The sequence below is a fragment of the Seriola lalandi genome, unplaced genomic scaffold (genome assembly GCF_002814215.2).
Source record: "Seriola lalandi dorsalis isolate HSWRI2012SDOR001 ecotype SW California unplaced genomic scaffold, Sedor1 jcf7180002054538, whole genome shotgun sequence".
Lineage (NCBI taxonomy): Eukaryota > Metazoa > Chordata > Actinopteri > Carangiformes > Carangidae > Seriola > Seriola lalandi.
This window is the reverse complement of record NW_019525091.1, coordinates 516,832-537,673: the sequence shown is the minus strand read 5'-3', so window position 1 is coordinate 537,673 and position 20,842 is coordinate 516,832. Positions and strand designations below refer to the sequence as shown.

Here is a 20,842-nt window from a genome sequence, read left to right as displayed (position 1 = left end):
GTGTGTGTGTGTGTGTGTGTGTGTGTGTGTGTGTATGTGTGTGTGTGTGTGTATGTGTGTGTGTTTGACAGCAGCTGACTAGGAGTTATGACATCCCCACAGCAGAGAGAGGAAGGAGAGGCAGCCTGGTTAATATTTGTCATGGCAGCTGGTGGATGGGAAACAATTCAATCCCACTCACTAACCTTTATTTAAACACAACAACGAATCAGATTCAACGCAAACGACTGCTTCTGCTGCTGCTTCTGCTTTGGCTGTATTTTTAATGGCATCCACTCCAGACTGTGTTGCTTTTTTTACTCCCTCCGCTTCCCTCCTCCTCCTCCCCCTCCTCCTCCTCCTCCTCCTCTTCCTCCTCCTGATCATTTCATTTCACCACCAAATGCAAAAAGGAAATGTTTAATAGAAGAATCCAGCGGGCCAGAAGGAGGAAGGCTGAAGTGAAAACAGTGTGTGTGTATGTGTGTGTGTGTGTGTGTGTGTGTCTACAATCACACCTACCCACTCAGTCACATGCACACACACACACACACACACACACACACACACACACACACCAATGAATAATCACTGTAATATTCCTGTGATGTTTCTGCAAAGCCTTATATTGAGCAGAGGCTCTTTAATGAACATTTAAAATGGTTTCTGATTGACTGAATGATTATTTCAATTATCTATTAATCTACCAACTGTTTTCTTGATTGAAATGTCAAAAGAAAATGATGCGATGTGTTCATATTCCAAATATATTGAGTTTAATTTCATCTTTAGCAAAGAAAAGCTGCAAATTCTCATAATCAAGAAGCTAGTAACAGAAAATTTCTAACTTTATTGAAATTACCATCAAAATAGCTGCTAACAAACAGATTGATCGATTATTGATTTCCGCTGTATTTCACATTATATCACCACAACATTCACATTATATTTCAACAGGGGCTTCAAATGTGCTTTTATAGTTGCACTTAATAATATACTTCGTCTATTGCATTGATTGTGGATTTTTGCAATCAAATTCAGGACAAAGTATCACATAAACATCTATCATAGGAAATGCATTGCAATTATAGCACATTAAAATCTATTTGGATGTATATTAAAAGTGCATTTCTCTATAATGTCCCAGCAGTAACTTGTTGGTTGAGGTATTTCCACTAGTGTCCCTTTAAGAAGTTTCTTGCCTATAGGATCCCCCCACCTCCCCTTCACACACACACACACACACACACACACACACACACACACACACACACACACACAGGCTATATGCACACTCACACACGCTCACACAAATGCACACGTGCACACACTCACCTTTCATCTCGCAGCAGTCCTTGGTTCCTCTCTGGTCGGTCTTGATTGGCAGCTGGAGCAGGGACTTCAGGTTGGTCATGGAGGTCAGGTGTCCACTTTGAGGGCCACTTCCAGCCGGGTTGCTGGCCCCAAACTGGGGGCTGGTGGCCCCGGCAGGGAGATCCGGCGGTAAGAGCTGAGAGAGAGGCCTTGACATAACTTCTAGGGGAAGAGGAGGGGGGAGATGAGGGGAGGCACGGGGGAGAGGAGGTGGAGTAGAGCAACCTGCAGACTGTAAGTTCAAGATCAAAATAATCCAATTAGTGACACTAATTGACAGGCGCGCCGTCAAAAGGTGTGCTGACAGGTGACGCCTGTGTGCGCTCAAGATCTCCACCTGATATCCCGCTTCTCCGCCCGTCCCATGAAGAAATATGAGTAAAGAAACGAAATAAAAGAGGGGGGTTTATCTCCAAAATGGCACCATGTCGACCGAGTCTAATTCATCCTCTCAAACTGGCTGAGCTCTCTGGAGTTGCTGTCACGTTTTCTTCCTTTAAACAAACTCAGCTCCGCACTAACAGACGCATGCAGGAAGACAAATTCAATCCCGAAGGCGCAGGAGTGAGGTCCCCTTTGAGTTTGTGGAGATATAACGGCGGCCGGTCCGTCGGTCGGTTGGTCGGTTGATCGCGCGAAGAATTATGAGTCCGGAAGGCAAAAAAGCAAATAGAAGATGAAAACAGAAATAAACGCGGATGTCTGTAGTCCAATGCAATGAGTGGAGAGAGAGGATTAGAAACAGTACAGTAAACAGTAGAAGCGGAGTCGAGTCGCGGCGGTGGGAGAAGTCTCCAAGGTAGAAAAAGATGGCCAAAAACAAACAAGCGAAAAATACAAGATGAAGGAAATAAAGAGATCCCCCCCCAAAAAATAATAATATCCAATAGTATGAGAGTCAGATAGATGGGGCTGATGGCTCTTATTTTCCTCCCCCTCTCTCTCTCTCACTCTCTCTCTCTCCCTCCCTTTCTCCTTCTCTCTCTCTCAGTCAGCTGGAACCAACACGGGCCGCTCGTGTGACGTCACCGCTCACGGGGGAAAGGCGCTTGGGGGCGTGGTTCGTTTGCATTCTGAGACCACGCCCCCGGCAACGCCGCCTTTTTCTTAAAGCCACTGTAACGCCTTCACGGCATATGTGAAAGCTGGTAAATATGAGCTTCCATATTAAAATAAGATTTTAGGGGTATCAGGATAAGGAATGAATGAATACATTTTGAAAGAATTTACCTGATTCGCTTATGTTGTCTCATTAGCTTAAACCTGCAGTAACTCATTTATTTTGGCTACAACAAGTTGTGTTGATGTGGCAAACTTGTAGACACACATCAACCAGTTACAACACAAAATTATCTTTAATAATCCCAGTGTTCTCCTTTTAGCTCTGGTTTTGGTCTTGATCAACTCCTGAGTCCACTATGTTCAGATAGGTACTTACTGTGTTCGTCTGCTGTTTGGTGCTAAGCAGGTAGTTTATGGTGGGATTTTAGAGCTGTTTCACTGAAAATATCTACATTCTTTGGGCTGGAAATGACCCTCTGTGAGTAATGAGATTGAACTAAAACAGTAAACTTGACAACAATGAGCCAAAATTCACCATAAAACTCTTTAAAGCCAAGCAGAACCACAAATTCAGGTGATAATTCACTGTAGGTTCATTACTGTGAGCAACTCCTTTCACATTATCACATTGTTTTCACATTGTCATTTGATATATTGTTAAAATATTGGTTATAGCCTTTAAGGATGTACAAAGAATTTTTACAACAATCTGTATTACTACAAAAAAACGTTCAACTTGGTTATACTATAAAAAAAAATAGAGACACTTTGCCTTGTTAAATGAAGCAAGTCCCACATTTAATTATAGTTTTAAACAAAAAAAAACACAGTATTGATAAATGAATAGAAATTTTTTTTTAACTTCTTTTTGAAACTCCATAATGACTATGTGTATATCAGTATCAATTCCTGAGCAATGCTAAATAAGGTTACTTGTAAAAACTGTACATTGAGTTGTATTTTGGTGACACTTCAGCGGAAGTTCCTCTATATTAAGGAGTACACAAGTGTTTATTAATGTATTTTCTGAATAACTATAACTTCTTTTGTGGGCACCAATGAGTGGAGGCAAACCTATAAACAGATAATGAATTACAATAAAACACTGTTGTAATGATATAAAATGTCATCATGACTTCATAGCAGAAGATATACTTGGGTAAGCCATCATGATATAGTATTTTCATCATCTAATTTCTTATGCAATTGTTTATTTATGACTTAATTAGTTTTTCAGTCCCTGCAGTACATCAAGTCACACTACATTGAATGATTCTAGTTCTTGCTTTTAAGTGTCATTTTCTGTTTGCTGTTTCTTCTCTTAGTACCTGAACGCAACACAAATTTGCATTTAAAATACAACACCCCCTTGTAACTTCAGCCAATAGCAGATAACAGCTGGGACTGTTGCGTACCAAGTACCCGCCACCCCCGAGCTGTACTCCGCTCCCCGCCCCTCTCCTCTTCTCTCACGCTGTCATTTAAACCGAGAGGCCAAAACAACAGCGAAGACCAAGGAGCGAAAGTCAGAGTAAAGTACCACGACCAGTCTTGAGACGTAGGCATGTTTGCTGTTTTACTGCGCCCTCCCCACCCCACCCCCCACCAAACTCACACACAGACACACACACACTGACACATTTATACCCACAACGTGACAGAATTTGAAGGCTGAAAGTAGCTGTGTATTAGAAGCAAACACAGGTGTCAGGTGTTTCACTCCATTTTGTCAGTTTACAGTGGTTAGAGATACAACCGCCATGTTGTGATTTGTCAGGAGTGTAAGATGAAAAACTTGTTTATTAACGTTTCTTTCGATGGGTTGAATGGAGTTTTTAATTATACAGTAACTGTAGGCTGTAAAGTTTTAAAATCATCACATCTAAAGTGATTATACTGTATTTAATACGATGAAAACGGAGGTAAAAGCAACGACTAGACTGTTTCTCTCCCCACTGGTTGTCCCTATCTCCACACCAAAGAAGCACATGGCTCCGGCACGCGCCGACTGTTGCCTACCGGCGACTCTGCCGCGCTGCGATTGGCTGAAATTAGGTCACTCGCTGCCGTTCTCGGCCTTCTATTGGCTTAAAATAGGTCACAGTCTCCGCCCACAGGTTTCCCCATGCCACTGCCGCGTGAGGGGCTGGCTGGAGGGGGGAATAGGAGGGGAGGGAGGGAGGGAGGGGGTGTCAAAAATCAATTAACTAAAGATCCATAAAATTTTTTTTTAACTAAGATAACTAATAAATAAAATAAAAAAAGTATAGTAAAAAAAAAAAACATACATTAAATAACTATTATAAAATTACAATAATAAAAAAATAAATAGAAATTGAAAAGATAAAATAAAAGTACAAAACATGTCATATATTATTATCCAACATATCATATTGTAAATTTTACTAAACTAATTCAAACAAAAAGTACATTTAAAAATAAGAAAATATTACACAAAAAATGTCAATATAAAATAAAAACTAATTAAGAACGTTTTTGTTTTGACAATTTAATGTTTTTCGTTGTCATGTAAAGGTGTCAAACTATTTTTCATACCTGATAATGTAGCAGTGGTGGAGAGTAACTAAGTACATTTACTCCAATATTGTACTTAAGTACCATTTTGAGGTTCTAATATTTTACTTGAGAATTTCCATTTTCAGATACTTTATATTTCTTCCTCACTACATTTTTACAAATATCCTTTTACTCCACATTTAGCTTGCTAGTTACTTATCAGATTAAGATCTTACATGGATGTTAATGCATACTGTCCCTGTGAAATGAATGGCAAACCTGAAACATGAATAATATCCTAACAATAATAATAACAGCCTATTAATTTATTACAGGAGTAAATCAAACATAAACATCATGTGTTTCTTGTTGACATTAATTTGACTGACTCATGAATCCGTTGCAGCAGCTGCACTGCGAGAGCAGCAGTTCCTAGAAGGACCTGGAGAAGCCTGCAGGTCCTATCTGGTGACAGAGTGCTGTCAAATATACATGACAGGAATGTGTTGGTAGTAAGAGGCCAAAATAATCTTTGTCACTCACACACATATACACACACGCACATACGCACACGAGTAGGAGTGTGTGTACGCTGGCATGCATCAGGGAAAGTGTGGAACAACAGCTTGACTCCACTAATGTGTGATTCGAGTTTCATGAGCCGTTTCGAATTGAAATTATTTTCCCCTTGGTCCTTTCCAGCTCTAGTTTACTTTCTATTCTATTGTAATGGCACCATCTAGTGGGCGACTGGTGGTAATGCGTCAAAACATTACAGCCGTTCACCTTTCCAACCCATGTATACACTAGTTTCCCCCGCCAAAAAATAGGGGCCGCTGTGTGGTCAGGCCAGCTCACCTACTACATGCCTCAGGTGCACAACACCTTACTTCCTGTCACTATACCTGGAGCTCTCTGAGTCTACACTTGTGTGCGTGGGCTTTATGCATCAGAGAAAAACCATTTCAACACTCCTATAGTAGAGGGATGGATAAAAATATACACGATGTATTAATTATCTAAAACAAGCTTTGAGGGGATGGATGATGGAGTCTTAATGGCATTTTACAGACAGTTGTTGGTAGTCCATTTAATAAAGTGCTGGATCCTCCTAGACCTAAGGCTTTGTGGAGGGTCGATGGGAATAGATAAGTAGTTTAATAGCAGCTGTGTGTTGTCTAAATACAAATATTTATTGCTAGAATATCTACTCCTAGATCATCCACTGAGCTTAACCACACCAAACTAAAGCATCATTTTGACAATTTTTACCCAACTTATAACTACGACTAAGACTGACTGACAGAAGTCATTTCTCTGAACTACTGTCACCATTATACCAACTTGCTTGCCCATGCAAAACTTCAGCCATTTTAATTAACTTTCTCGAATCTACATTAACAGATGCTTTGTTAGTAAAAGCTTTGAAGAGTGAATGGTCAATTTTTCAATTTAGAATCTATTGTTTTTATCAAGTTTTGAACTGTGAAGAACATGTATTTCTTTAATGGACCTGAAAGTAAATGAACATAGTCAAAAAATGTTTTAATACCAGCCCTGATCGTTCTTATCTAAATCAAAGTATACCGAAATTAAATACACTATGTCATATGGTTTAAAAGAGGCCATTTCATCCGTAGAAAGTTGTTCCAAAGAAAACACATTCTCCTGAATATCCATGACATTGTTTCTGGAAAGTCATGCGGTTGAGTTTTTTTGAGTAATTTCTTCAATGTTTCAAAGCAACATAAAGTAAATTCCATTCACCTTCATTGTATCGGGCTGGAGGTAGAAACTTCCAAGGTGCATATCGCAAAATCTGGGAACATTTTTTTGATATTATGGGAGGTGGATCTTGCGTCTAATTCAAGTGGAGCACAGGTGGGAGTGCTTTTTAAAAACTCCTGTCTGTGGTCATGTATATTTTAGCATCTGGAGCTCAGTCACCACGTGCAATCATCCATGTGAAGTTTGCCAACACAGATTCATACTTTTTAGATGTTTAGTTACATTTTTATGTTATTTGCAGAAATTTCAGAGCCAAAGGTGAGTTTGTTTTCCACTCCAACGTATCTCTTTTGGGCACTGGGCAGTGATGTATGAACACACCAACTAGATCACCAAATTTCTCAACTTGATTTCATTGTGTGATTTTTTTAAATGAAGTGAAGTGCATGACAATACATTTCTGGAGACATAAGGCGCCATTCTTCCACTTTCCCCCAGTGTTTTATCTAAATAATGTAGAGCCTGCTTGATTGATGTCATCTGTCAGGTCACAACATTTTCACAATGGGTTTTTTTTTTTATGGGTAGTATTTTAAAATGGATATAATTTCAAATTTTTCTAAAGATTTCCAGAAGTAATTTGGTATTAATTACAGGGAAAATTATGTGTTTAAGACTTCCAAATAATTCATTGCAATTAAATGTGAGGGCACCTAGGAAGTCTTTTAGCTTGTGCACAAATATGCATGAAATGCAATATTTGTGCACAAGATTGCATAAAATTCAACCTCCGTGAAGAATTAATTTTCCAAAAATAAATTTGTTATTAATAAATATTTGCTTGTGTTGAAGTGGACATTTTCTTTCAAGGAAATTACAATTTTTCCTATAATTAGTACCAAATGACATTGTTCTTTTGAGAAACCTTGTAGGAAATGATAAATTGCTTAAATTATTGTTCCACAAGTTTCAACATGATTTCTATTATTTCTCACAACCAGAAATTATGCCTTTGTGGGGAAATTTCAAATACCAGCTTTTAACATAACAGTGGACGTAACATTTCAGATTTTTTTTATTTGATTTGAGGGTTTTCAACAACTCACTTTTAGGCAAAGAAAAGGATAGTAATTTAGTAATATTACATGTTTTAGTTTTACAGAAAAAAAGAAAAACACGTTTGGACAGGACCTAAGTAATGAACTATGTGTACACGCTTTTGTTACAAAAAATTGGGCATAATTGTGGCAATGAGGGAGCAGGTAAAAGGGGTGCAGGGAGGGGGGAAAAAAAATATCACATCGATACATATACTCATCCCGCTGTTTTACAAAGATAGCCCCCAACTCGTTCCCTCCCACCCATACAATACCAACAATGATAAAAGAAATGATACTTGGAGTAAAAAACAGCAAATAATCAATATATAATAAAATATAATACGAATTGTACAGTACACTCCGGTTATTTCTGTTGTCCTTTTCAAATCCTGAACACATTAACAGTTTGAGTCGTGTTTTCTCTCCATCCACGCCTCTTTAAAAAATGACAAAAGTAGTGTACATTAAAAACAAGATCACCAACACTTTACTGTTTTGTCTTAGCTCCTTTTTTTTCCTTTTCAGTCACTTTAGCACATCAACTAGTACTGTCTTTTGTGCCGGATACGACTATTTACTGATGTAAAAGTCATTTTCATGAGGCTATTAAGTGGGGTCAGGATTTCTTTTTTAATAAAAAGATAATTTTATCTTGAGGGCAGATTTCATCTCAATATAAAAAGAGAGATTCTCCACTGGGGGTAACAAATAAACACATACAGAGCAAGAGACGAGGACTATACTGTTTAACTGTGAATAATGTGAAAACAATTTGTAAAAATAAACTGGTACTAAAAAGGTACCTCACTTCTACAATAGGCATCCAATCCATATTGATGCGCAAACACTGCTAATGGGAAAATTACAAATAAAAAAACAGGATGCAAAGGAAAGTGGATGAATGCCTTTGTCAAATAAATGCTACTAAAATTGTCTCGTGGTCTAGAGTTCCTTCACCTTTGGGGAAGAGGAGACAGATACTTAGAGTGGTTCTGATTTTGGGCCTTTTGAAGTCCACGCTAATTTATCGACCACCTCTGCTGTAGTAAGTTAGGATTGTATACAGATTTAACCGGGGGTGGGGTGTGGGGGTATTATGGGAGTTACACTAAACCCTCCCCATTCTCCCACCTCTTTTTGTTAAAAACTTGCTAGCTCTTTCTTGCTGCTTCTTGGATTATTTAAAAAAAATAAACATCAAAAGAATCTATTCTAGAAAACTGTTTTTGTTTTTTTTACTGACTGTACTCAGTCAGAACTGTTGATCTCTCAGGCTGGACCAGAACTGGAACCGTCAGCTGGACTGGTGACTGGTCACTATCTGACTGGTTATGAGACGATGGAGATTTTATCTTCATCAGTCCCCAGTTCCCGGACCCGCTGCCGGCGCTCATCCCTCGACAGGAGAACTTGTGGCGAGCCAGGAGCCGGGAGTTCCAGAAACGGTGTCGGCATCTGTGGCACTGGAATGCAGCTTGTTTGAGATGCTGGCCCCTGTGTTTCAAGGCTTTGTGTAACGAGCCGGTGCGTCTTCCACACACCTGGCACCGCAGTCGGGCGTGGCGGCCTGAGTTTCTCGGCGGGTGCCTGATGGCGTGGTGGACCAGCAGAGAACCGTGCTTGGCGTATGTGGTGCTGGGGCAGATCGGGCAGGGGAAGCGCTTGATTGGGATATCCATTGAGGTAAGCCCGGTGACTCTGACGGCGCCCCCGGACCATGACTTCACTTTCATCACGCCGCCCTTCATCCTCAGCTGGGCCAGAAGCTTTTTTTTGTTGAGCTGTGCCTGCAGTTTCCCTCTCTTTTTCCTCAGGATCATCAGCTTCCTGCGGGTGTCTTTACTCAGCGGGACACCCACCAGCTTTCCGTCTCTCATGATGCTGTGGATCACCACTCGCCTTTTTTTCTTTCGGTGCTTTCTTGTCTGTCCATGCCGTTTTTGGAAGTTTTTTGAGCGGTAGTGAAAAGGGTGCTGCAGCTGGGGTTGTGGTGGCGGTTGTTGTTGTTGTTGTTGCGGTGGTGGTGGTGGCGGCTGCTGTTGCTGTGCAGAGGCCCCCTGCTGCATGTGAGATGAGCCAGTGTAGTTGGAACCTGAACCTGCATCATAGAAGAGGGGCGAGTACCCGGAGGGTTGGGACTGGCTGACGCGATGCCCGTTGCGGTCGATGCCATGCTGAGACAGCTTGTGCCGCACTAAGCTGTTGGAGTAGGCGAAGGCTTTGCCACATACTTCACAACGAAAGGACTTTTCCAGCCCGACGCCGCCACCGTGGACAGTCTGTTGATGTGCCGTCAGGTGGAAGTAGTGGCGGAATGATTTCCAGCACACTGTGCAGGTATAAAGCCTCTGGGAGGGGGTGCCCGATGTTGGAGACTTCTCTCCTTGGGAGCAGGAGGAGAAGTAGTCAGAGTTTCCCGAGTTGGCGACCTGACTGAGGGCAGCAGCAGCACCTTTGATTCTCCTCCCCTGGTTGTCGATCTCCCCTTTCCTGTGCAGCTTCCCGTGACGCACCAGGCTCTGCGCATACGCAAACATCTTGCCACACAGGTTGCATTTGTAGTTCTTTTGACCAGAGTGCACAGTCAGATGCTTGGTGAGGTGGAAAGGCTCGCGGAACATTTTGCCGCAGACGTCGCAGGCGTGAGGTTTCTCCCCTGTGTGAACGCGGTTGTGGCGTCGCAGGGTCTCCGCCCTCCTGAAGCGTTTGCCACAGATCTGACATCCATACGGCCTCTCTGAGCCATCCCCAGGAGGCGCAGGGCTCCTCCTCCTCCTCACGATGGTGCTTGGGTCCCTTTTCTCTCTGGGCTTCCTAGGCCTCCTGGGCTTCGTGTGGGGTTGGCTTGGGTGGGTTAAAGGCATAGTGGAACCGTTGAGGCTGGACGTGGATGATGGACCACCCATGTTACCAAACCCCAACCCCCCCAGCAGGCCTCCGATGATATCCCTCCTCTCTCCTTCCCGACTCTCTGTGTTAATATCACAGGAAGCCGCGGCTGCAGCGGCGATGGCCGACATCGCGCTGCTCGTGACCTCGTCCTCCGAATCATCCAATAGAGAGGAGAGGGGGAGGTGTGGCTGCTGCGGTTGGTGGTGGTGGTGCTGTTGCTGACTTTGAGGGTGCGGATGAAGAGTAGGTGCTAAAGGGGCCTTGCGAAGTGTTTGGCTGGTCATTTCACTGGCTAGCGTGCTCTCTGATGAGTACAAAGACGAGGACTGTGATCGTCTGTAGTCGTCGACGCTGCTGCTGTAGGACGACTGGTTCTGGTAGCGACTTCTGGAATAATCTGTTGCATACTTGTCATTAGCCAATGCCGCAGCATCGTTTGAAATGCCTACCCTGTTTCCGCTGCTTCCCATTTTACTGCTGCTAGGGTTGGACGATCCACTCCCTCCGCTGCTGCCCCGGTTTTTTGAACTCCGGGGAGGTTTGCCGCAGGCGCCTGACGCAGCGTGATTGAGAAGAGAGGTGCTCTCGCGGAAACAACGTCCGCACGCAGGGCAGCGGAAAGGCTTCTCGTCATGGATCTTCTCGTGTCTCGTAAGTGACTCTCGGCGGTTGAAGGACTTTTGGCAGATGGTGCAGACAAAAGGCCGGTTTTCTGAGTGGGTGACGCTGTGCTGGATGAGGTGACCCCTCTTTTTAAATCTCTTTCCACACTCACCACAGCAGAATATCCTCTCTGGGCTGGGGGAGTTACAGTCCGACTTCCTGCTTTGGCTTTCTGGCGTCAAGCCGTGGCTGCGGAGATGCCTTCGGAGGCTGGAGAGGTGGGTGAAGGTTTTACCACATTCACCACAGTGGTAAAGGGGTTCTGGTTCGGGCTGGCCAGATGAACTGGTACTGTGGCTCTCTTGGGATTTGGACAACTGTTGGTTACCGTTGGCTACAAGCACAGAGGTGGAGTTTGAGGAAGGGGGGGCAGACGAGGAGGAGGAGACGGTGGAGGATGACTGTTGCTGTGAGGACGATGAGAGAAGAGAGGAATGTGGTGGCTCGCTTCCGATGCCACTTATCCCAACTCCCCCAGATCCTCCTCCCACAAGGCCTGATGAGGAGCTCTGACTGTGCCCACTTGAGCTGCTGTTATGGCAGTTACTAACACTGCTGCTGCTATGGCTGTGGCTGCTGTGACTGTGGCTACTACTGTCTGTTTTCCTCTGGGGCAGGTAGCCCGCCATCGCTTTCTTTCTCCTGCTTCCTCCGCTGGAAACCGACGTGGACGAGCTGTCTCCGGACTTTGATGCATCGTCTTTAGAGAGGGACAGGTGGAGTGGAAGGGGGAGGGGAAGGCCTGCCTCTTGCTGCATTAGTGATGCTATCTGGTTGGAGGAAAGGACTGGAATGCCTTGGAAATCAAAGCCACCCAGTGGGGCAGGCTGGGGAGCCGGGTGGAGAGGGTGTGGATGGTGAGTGTGGCTGTGTGGATGAGATAAGGCATGAGGGGTCAGCTGCTGTTGCTGCTGCTGAGGCTGTGGAGCTGTGTGGCTGTGGCTGTGGGATGAGTGGAGGGCAGGGGGAGGCGCTAGGGCCGAGTTTGACTCAGTGGCCCCTTGGCTGAGGCCCAAGCCTAAGTGGTTGTGAGTGCCTTGCTGGACCAGGAACTGTTCCAGGCTGCTGTTGGTGGGTACTCCAGACAGGAAGTACTGGTTGGCGGCGAGCATGCAGCTGAACTGCTGGTGGAGGCTACGGGGATCAGACTGGCCGACTAAGGGGACTGCAGTGCTGCCAGAGGGGTTGTTGGAGGCTGAAGCAGAGGTGGAGGGAGAGGGTGAGGAAGAGGAGGGACCAGGGGAGGGCTGCGGGACAGAGAGACCTGGATGCAGCGGCGGAGGCGGGGGCGCAGGTGTGACGACACCCCCAATGACCCCTGCACCCCCCCCACTGCTGCTCCCACCAAAGTCAAAACGTCCCATCCCAGAGTGGAGCTGCTCCTGAGCCAGCGCAGCCTCGGCCGGGTGAAAAGGCCGCAGGAACTGGGGGTACCCCGATGAGGAGCTCCCGCTCCCGCTGCTACTGCTCATTTTACTGGACTTCCTGGAGCTGTGAGACGATGAGGACGACTGGCTCTGGTGGGAGATGGAGGGGGGGGCACTCATCTTGGCGAATAATGATGAGGAGTCAGCGAAGGCATTACTCCGAGTGCTCTGGAGGGATCCAAGGCCGAGGCCGGAGAGGAGGCTTCCAGAGGTGTCAGCGGAGGGCTGGTGCTGCTGCTGGAGCTGCTGCTGATGCTGTAGCTGGACTTGCTGTTGGTGGCTCAGTTGTCGTTCTAACCCAAGGCCTTTGAACTGATGGGCTTGGTGTCCGCTTAGCATCTCTAAAATGTCCATGGGGTACTTGCTGAACTGGAACATCTCCAAAAGCAGATGTGGCTAAGTGTCCAAGGCCAAACTACCTTGAGCACTTAGTCAATAGTTGCTGGAAACAGCAGTGAAGCTTTGTTAACCTAATAAGGTCTGATTTTCAGAGGTAGTCCCGTCGTGACCTCTACCCCCAAACTTCAAACAAGCCGCTGTAATCCACAAAAAGCCGATGCTTATGTTTCTTACATAAATATATCAACAGAGAGTAAAAGTTTTACCCTCCATTCAAGAGTGAAGCCTTCAAGTGCTTCTGTGGGATGTTATAAAAAAGGGTCATAAATAGGCAATATACTAAATTATACTAAAAAACTGAGTCTGTAGTGTTTCTTTACTAAGTGTTCCATAACCGTGTGCTGAGTTTTCAAATCAGGTCATGAAGCAGGAGTGTGTCCGCTATTTCCGTGGAGGACGGACCATTGCTTCAGTGCCCTCCTGTCCCTTCATGGAGTTCTTCTGGGAGCTCGAGGAAAGAGAAGGAGAGGAAGGAACATTAATGTCAGAAAGTGATTTAGTGACTCGATACTGAGCAAATAGACTGAACAGTTTTGGCACAGTTAGTTCAGAAACACTGTCTTGCCGTCGGTTCTTAAAGCTGGATGCTGAACATCACAAAAGGAACTGCACAAATAAACAACTCATTATTTTCTAAAGCCTGTAGTTTCTGTTCCTGTTGTACTACTGTATATTATACATTTATATGTTTTATTCTTAAAGATTAATGTATTTATTCTTTTCAAAACACATTTTCCTAGAGAAAATAAAAGCGTAGTCGAGGGTCGCCTACATTTTTGGCTAAAAATATAAGCGTGTTGACAATGTCTGACTCAAGATAAGATGGAAATTAGGTCACTGCCTTCCCTCATCACACTGAATACTCACTCAGATGCCTGAGCAGCTGTTGCACAATTATTTTTATACGAACTCTCTGGAAATCTTGGAAAGTGCTCTGCGTTTGATCATTTGTTCAAGCAGGTAAAATGTTTTCCCTTCAGCTGGTTTCCTAATATCACACAGCCTGAACCCACTGAACCCAGAGTGCCTCACAACAGCTGCCGTAAACTTAGAGCTTGAGTTTGTGCTAAGTGTTTTCTTTAATGTTTTATTTTTAATCCTCATTATTTTTATTTTGGATGTTTAAATGTGTTTTTCTGTCACCGTTTTAATGTGAAAGAGCAGTTTTATTCTCATTATTGTTTAACTAAGAATTCATTACTAGACATAAAGCTAAACATAGAAATCATTACAGACAAAACTCATCCACATGAAATCTTGGCCCAATAATAATTGAGACAATTACTTATTATACTGGTTTTCTACTTTTAATATGGCATTAGTTGAATAACCCGAGTTGCTCAACAGATAATTAACAAGCTAAAACTTTGATTATTAATCATTTCAGTCATTTTTCAATCAAAAAGTCTAAACTGTTCTCTGGTGCAGCTTCTCCCCTGTGAGGATTTTCTCTCTTCAGTCATTAAAAGACAAATATCTTTGGGTTTTAATCTGTTGATCAGGCAAAACATGACATTTGGAAACATCACCGTGAACTCTGGGAAATGGAGACAAACAAATAATTAATCAGAAAAATAATCGACAGACAATAATAAAAAAAATATTGTCAGTTGCCCTTTAGTTGCCCCATTCAAGCATGTGGAGACACTGGTGAGTGGGGCAAATACAGACAACAAGAGGGAGAAGAGAAGAGAGCAGCGGCCCAAAATGCCACGACTCCTGCAGGATAACATGGCTGCCTGTCGCCTCCAACACACACACACACACACACACACACACACACACACACACACACACACACACACACACACACACACACCCCTAACTAAATGCCAGATAAAAAACAAAAGGTGGTCTGGTGGACAGTGTTTCTGTGCGCAAGACGAAAAACACAAGCTGCTCGGCAAATCCCTCCTGTCAAAAGTGCAATCTGATATTTAGAAACTGAAATTTTCAATTAACTTCACTGATCATGTTCCTGTTTTGTTTCTTCTACCTCCAAGGTTTTTTTTAAAACCAATTAGGAAGAAAATGTATTCATACAAATGTGGGTCGGTGCGCGGAGCAGTAACTTGATACTGTAAACCCATCGAGGAACGCAGCACTTCACTACCAATATAGAAACGGATGCTTCTGGTGTTATTTCTAGTGTATGATATCACTCAATTACTTAGCATCCGACACCTTGAGCATTTACAGCTGATTCAGATAACATCTGACTTACCGATAAAGCCTGTCTATCAAATCTGTTATTTCGGTTTGTCTGCAAACTGCGTGTTTACTGTCGCACAAACAGTGAAACACCCTCAACTTCTAATTTACTGTCAAACAAAACAAAGGAGAGCAGCCAGTCCTCACAAATGTAACACTAAAATAAATACATTTGAGTATGAAAAAAAAAAAAACATTTAAAATTATAAATTGATTAACAAATGAGTTCTTGATTAATTTTCTGTCAGTCAACTAATGGATTCGTTGATTCGATTAGTTGTTTCAGCTCAATAATAATGACACCATCACCCATCCAAACATCTTCAGTGCTTCGTTCTTTAAAGGACTCCTCAACATTTTTAACTCTAAAGAATAAATCTGATTCAACACCATCTCCTGAGTCTGAATACTTTTGACATCAATCTGCCACTGAGTGCAAAAGCAACTTCATCTAAATTCTGCTCAGTTACCAGTTTGTCTAACTGGGATGGCCTGAAATAAATGGCACCCACCTGCTTCAAGGATCTGTGCGATCATTCGATTTATCAATTGATATTTAATCAGCAAATATTTTGACAATCGATCTGCATTACTATGAAAACACTTCAATCTTGATCTGATTACAATGATGCTTTTCTCTCTTTCACTGTGGGCAACAATCTGCTGCTTTTACTCCTGAATTAAACATCAGCATAAAAGCCCTGAACAGAAATAATCTTATGTTTTTGTGCATCTATCTTTTGCTTTCTTTCTGTGTGACATCTCTTTATAAAAGCCGAGGTTAAGTCCGCTCTCCACGCTGACCTTGCCTGTGCACAGAGCACTCGACATGAGCAACTATCCCCTGAGACAGAAACCAGAGAAGCCAAACATCCTCATATGTGCCGTCACATCTGCGTACAGCCTGAAGCGGAGCACAGCGACACTGGGGACTCATAACCTGAGCTGATCGTGTATCTGAGATATCTTTGAAATACGGCTGTAATTAAACTTACAAAACCTTAAAAAAACCTTAATGCTGATTTCCCTCTGAACAATAATAAGAAGAATATATAAAAGAGAAAGTTGTCAGAAAGCTGATGAAGCAGTGAACTAAGCAAACAGATGGTGGCACTGAGAAGAATGATGCTTCTGTTCTCCACCCTCAGGCTTTTCTAACAAATATGTTCCCCTTATAGAAGCTGAATTCAAGGAATCAGATATTCAAAGAACTAATAAAACATTCTGATCAAACAGTTTAGCTGTAGGAAAGAAACTGCCAAAATAAACAATAATCAACTATAACTGTTACAAAAAACAAACAAACAAACAAACAAACAAAAAAAAAAAATCACACTCACAATCTAAAACACAAACTCTGCCGTCTTAGTGCAAAAGCAAATTCATATAAATTCTGCTCAGTTACCAGTTTGTCTAACTGGGACGGCCTGGAATAAATGGCACTCAACTGGTTTAAAGATCTGCTATAACTATAGCTGCAACAAACATTCAATCAATCAGTCAGCTGACAACTATTATGGCAATCGATTAATCATTTTAGCCATTTTTCAACCAAAAATTCAAACATTTTCTGGTTAATGTTTCTTGAATCAGATTATTTCCCATTCCTTTATGTGATTATAAACTGAATACTTTAGGTTTTGGTCAAAACAAGAAATTTGAAAACATCATCTTGGGTATAGGAAAAATTATAGTTAACAAATGTCTAACATTTTATAGACCAAACGATCAATCAGTTTGATGAGAAAATAATCATCAGTTAATTTTAAAATTTAACACACCTGGGTATGTGTTGAGGCAGTGTAGTTTAGCAAAGAAAAACATGTGGGTGCATGACATTAACAATCTAATAAACTACAACCTGAGGAGAAAATGTCAGTTCAGTAGATTTATTAATATATTAATATATATATATATAAGATTCATTAATCCATATTTCAGTTCATGAGGCAGTGAGCTCTCACATCTATTTCTAAAGCTGCTGAATTTCATTCTAGCTAAATACCAGGGAACTAGCTAGTTTACACCTGTTACACCAGGTGAAGGCATGTAACTAGCTGTTGGATTGATGAGTGTGGGCTAAGAGCTGAATCTGAGGGTGTCAAGTTTTATTCCAAACTAATCAGCATAGCAGATGAATGTATTGATTAGTGACCTTTTCTCCAGAGAGGAGAAACTAGTCTGCGCGTCACCTGCTGCTGACTGATGGAATCAGTGACACATGACCACCAATCCAAGAAGTGAAAACATTTTGCAGCATTTTTGTTGAACGACACTTTTCCTCTCAACTGTTTGCAACGCTTAGCAACCACCTTGGTGTGTTTGCTACAGTTTGGTCAACATGTTAACTGTGAACACAAATACAACTCAACAGAGAAAAGTGGGGAAAAAAATAGTTTTCTAAACAAAAACAAAAATTCTAAATAAAATAAATGAATACTAGATAGTAAATTGAAAGACGAAGCCTAAATGCCTTCTGTCATTTTCAACATGCAACCTTATATCTGCAGCTACAACCTAAAGTTTGATTTACTGTTGTGACAGCAAACATTTTTTTAAGTGAGGGTCTTTTTAATCTCTTATTCCATTACATCAAATTGAAATGTAAATTAGGAGCCTAGAAAATTTAACAAAATTATGTGTTACTGTGTGAATATCATCAATACAGTTAAAACAGGAGTCTTGCAGCCCTAGCTTCTCTGGTCTCTCTTTTTATTATCAATTAATCTGCTGATTATTTTTTCAATTAGTCAACTGTTTTGTGTATTAAATGCCAGGAAGAGACATCAAGACATCCAGTTTACTTTCATTTAGTAAAGAAAAGCAACAACTTCTCATGTTTGAAAAGCTACAAACTGTTTTTTTTTTTACTTTTGCTTTAAAAAAAAACAAAAAAAAAAACATCTAAAAAGAGTATTAGATGCCGATTAAGTTTCTGCATATTGACCAACTCATTACTCAACTACTCGAAATTGCTTTTAGATGTGATTCGGTCTATTTGAAACATGTTAGGAAAACATTTCTTAGCAGCTTATCCACATGCACTAACTGCGTGTAGAATCAGTATCCGCACGGCTTTCTTAATAGTCTGCATCAGGAAATCTGATCGTTTCAGAAACGTGCTTATCAAACATCTTTCTCTGTGGGGTGTCTTATGCTTAAAATAAAAAACATAACATCAGGTCTTAGCTTTACAGTGCACAGTTGGGTTTCTCAACCTTTTTTTAACCTTTGACCCATTTTCAGTCCCAGAAATCATACGACTGAGTTAAGATATAATTTTACATGAAATCTACATCTGATTAATAATTATTAAATACAAAACCTGCTGTATTATACTTTCAAGAGCACAGAGGAGCTCGAAATACAGACAAGGATAAATTAACAGAGAAAATGAGTGAAGAAAACAGGAAATGTTGACACCTCCACACAGAGAATGAGGGGTCACTGATGGTTTTTATGAGTATTAAAATGATGTGAATCATATGCTGTGACCTTCAGTCACCAGATATCAACCCAGCTGAACACCTATGGGAGATTTTGGAGCAACGTGTTGGACAGCACTCTCCACCTCCATCACCAAAACATTAACTGAGGGAAGAATGATGTTTATCCCTCCAGTAAAGTCCACTAGAGACTTGGAGCCTTTCTGGCTGCACATGGTGGCCCAACATCTTAGTAAGACACTTCATGTTGGTTTTACCTTACACCTTAATTACTTTTCCTTTTTTCAGTATTATGGTTTTAGAAATCTGCTGCGACCTGGGCTGCATTTCAAGCGACCCCATGTACGTTTTGAAGCTCTGTAGTATAGACTACCTAAAAAGACGTTTTGTTGTTGTTACACTACAGACAATATCATGAAAAATCAATAAGAACTTAGATCGGTTTTCTGTAGGGCTACAACCAATGATTCTTTTCACTAGCCATTAACCTACAGATCACTTTCCAATTAATTGGTCTGTGAAACAGCAGAAATTAATAAAAAATGACCATAAAAATTTCCCACAGCCCAGGGTGATTGTCTTTAAATAGCTTTCTGTAATTGAGTAAAAGTCCCATACCCACAGATGTTTGGTTTACAGCAACATAAGGACTGGAAAAAGTGACAAATCCTCACACTGGAGAAGCTGAAACCATCAAATGTTTGACAAGCATCTTTTGCAGATTATGATAAAAAAAAGTTGCATGTTGGGAGATAACTTCTCCACACATAAACACATGCTGTCAGTGTTGTTATCAGACAGTCTGAGCTGCAGATTCTGTATCAGCTTCTGCAAAAAAGCAGCGACTTTTCATGTGTGCGTGTGTTTAAAACTCCACTTTACTCTCCATTAAGCCTGCACTTTAAATGTTGATAATATCAATCAATTTGTGATGAGAGCACACGAGTCAAACTGAGGCTAATTAATCTAACAGTTAAGTTTGCCTAATTGGAGCTGTGTGATTGCATCTTACCGGCTGATCCGCAGGTCTGGAGCTTCTTGCTGGACCTCAGATGTACGTGTGAGTGTGCTGGAGGTGGAGGAGGACTGCCCGGTTTCTCCGCCGACAACCGGTACCTTCTGGCCCGACAGTCTGAAACAGATGCACCGATGTCCGAGCAGGTTAGACAGAAACAGATTACCGTTACCACTCACTGACCAGAGCCTGCTAGCATCCATCAATCAACTGCTCAAATGCTGCTTTAACGGTTCGAAAACTGATTAAGAAAACCACATTGTTTTAGCTGCAACTGAACATTCGGACATACAATGTGTTTTAAATGAAGCAAAATGTCTAATAGTGTTGCAATGCTGATATTAAACAACTGAACTGGCATAAAGGAGGTATCCCGGTTACATAGCATAGCGCTAGCAGCTTTAGCCGAGCCGTTAGCTTCGCTTAGCTTGGCAGCTAGCACGTTAGCTGACCGACTCCTGCAAGAAACGGCTTGTTTTTATGTTTTACCTTGAAACATACGACGTCTGGGTGCAACAAAAGCTCAGAAACACGGGGGTAAAAGTGTGAAAAGATCGAGGTGGGAGTGCGCCGTAAGAGCGGGTTCCCTACTGCCTGTCAGCGGGGCCTTTTTCTTCATCCATGGAAAAACACAGAGAAGGGCCTGGCTCTCCATCGACCCGGGAGCGCTGCTTTTCACTCGCTAACAAAAACTGTTTCCGCTGGCCCGGCCCGATGTGTCCATTGTCTGCCGCCACAGTCCTGCAGCTCGCCTCGGCTCACGGCTCGTCTTCACCCAAACAGCGCCTTTGTTTTGTTTCCGTCGTGTTTTTCCCTCTTTTCGCCTCTGCTGGCTGTTTTCCGGCCCGTGTCGGTTTTAGGTGTCCCCCTCTGTAGACGACGGCTCCACCGATGCTGCTAGCGTTAAAATGGTAGTTTCCTGTCTGCATAATGGTTCCGGGTAGAGCCAGGCACAGGTTGGTCTGTCCAGCCGCGACCACACCGCCGCCGCTCCGTTCACATCCACCTCTGCCCCTCCGTTTGCAAAAT

General features: G+C 42.4%; 2 protein-coding genes across 3 annotated transcripts in view; both read right to left on the bottom strand.

Moving 5' to 3' along the window:
- dbpa (D site albumin promoter binding protein a) overlaps window positions 1–2,342 on the bottom strand; it is a 38,102-nt gene extending 35,760 nt beyond the window's left edge. The window contains exon 1 of the mRNA XM_023414670.2: window positions 1,315–2,342. Within this exon, the coding sequence (XP_023270438.1) occupies window positions 1,315–1,510 (196 nt within the window). The 5' untranslated portion in view covers window positions 1,511–2,342. The remainder of the gene's footprint in view (window positions 1–1,314) is intronic.
- A 5,375-nt stretch (window positions 2,343–7,717) lies between these two features.
- On the bottom strand, window positions 7,718–20,842 carry LOC111661185 (uncharacterized). 2 transcript variants are annotated; one of them, XM_023414673.2, is made up of 3 exons: window positions 20,303–20,842; window positions 19,811–19,930; window positions 7,718–13,589 (listed from the first exon to the last, which is right to left on the bottom strand). In XM_023414673.2, the coding sequence occupies exon 3, from the start codon at window positions 13,118–13,120 to the stop codon at window positions 8,996–8,998; it is 4,125 nt and encodes a 1,374-aa protein (XP_023270441.1). In that variant the 5' UTR covers window positions 13,121–13,589; window positions 19,811–19,930; window positions 20,303–20,842; the 3' UTR covers window positions 7,718–8,995. The 2 variants fall into 2 exon arrangements, with proteins under 2 accessions (XP_023270441.1, XP_023270442.1); XM_023414674.2 differs by having other exon boundaries at window positions 7,718–13,582.

Coding starts and splice junctions, on each gene's coding strand:
- LOC111661185 (XM_023414673.2), bottom strand. CDS start 13,120: ATGTTCCAGTTCAGCAAGTACCCCATGGACATTTTAGAGATGCTAAGC.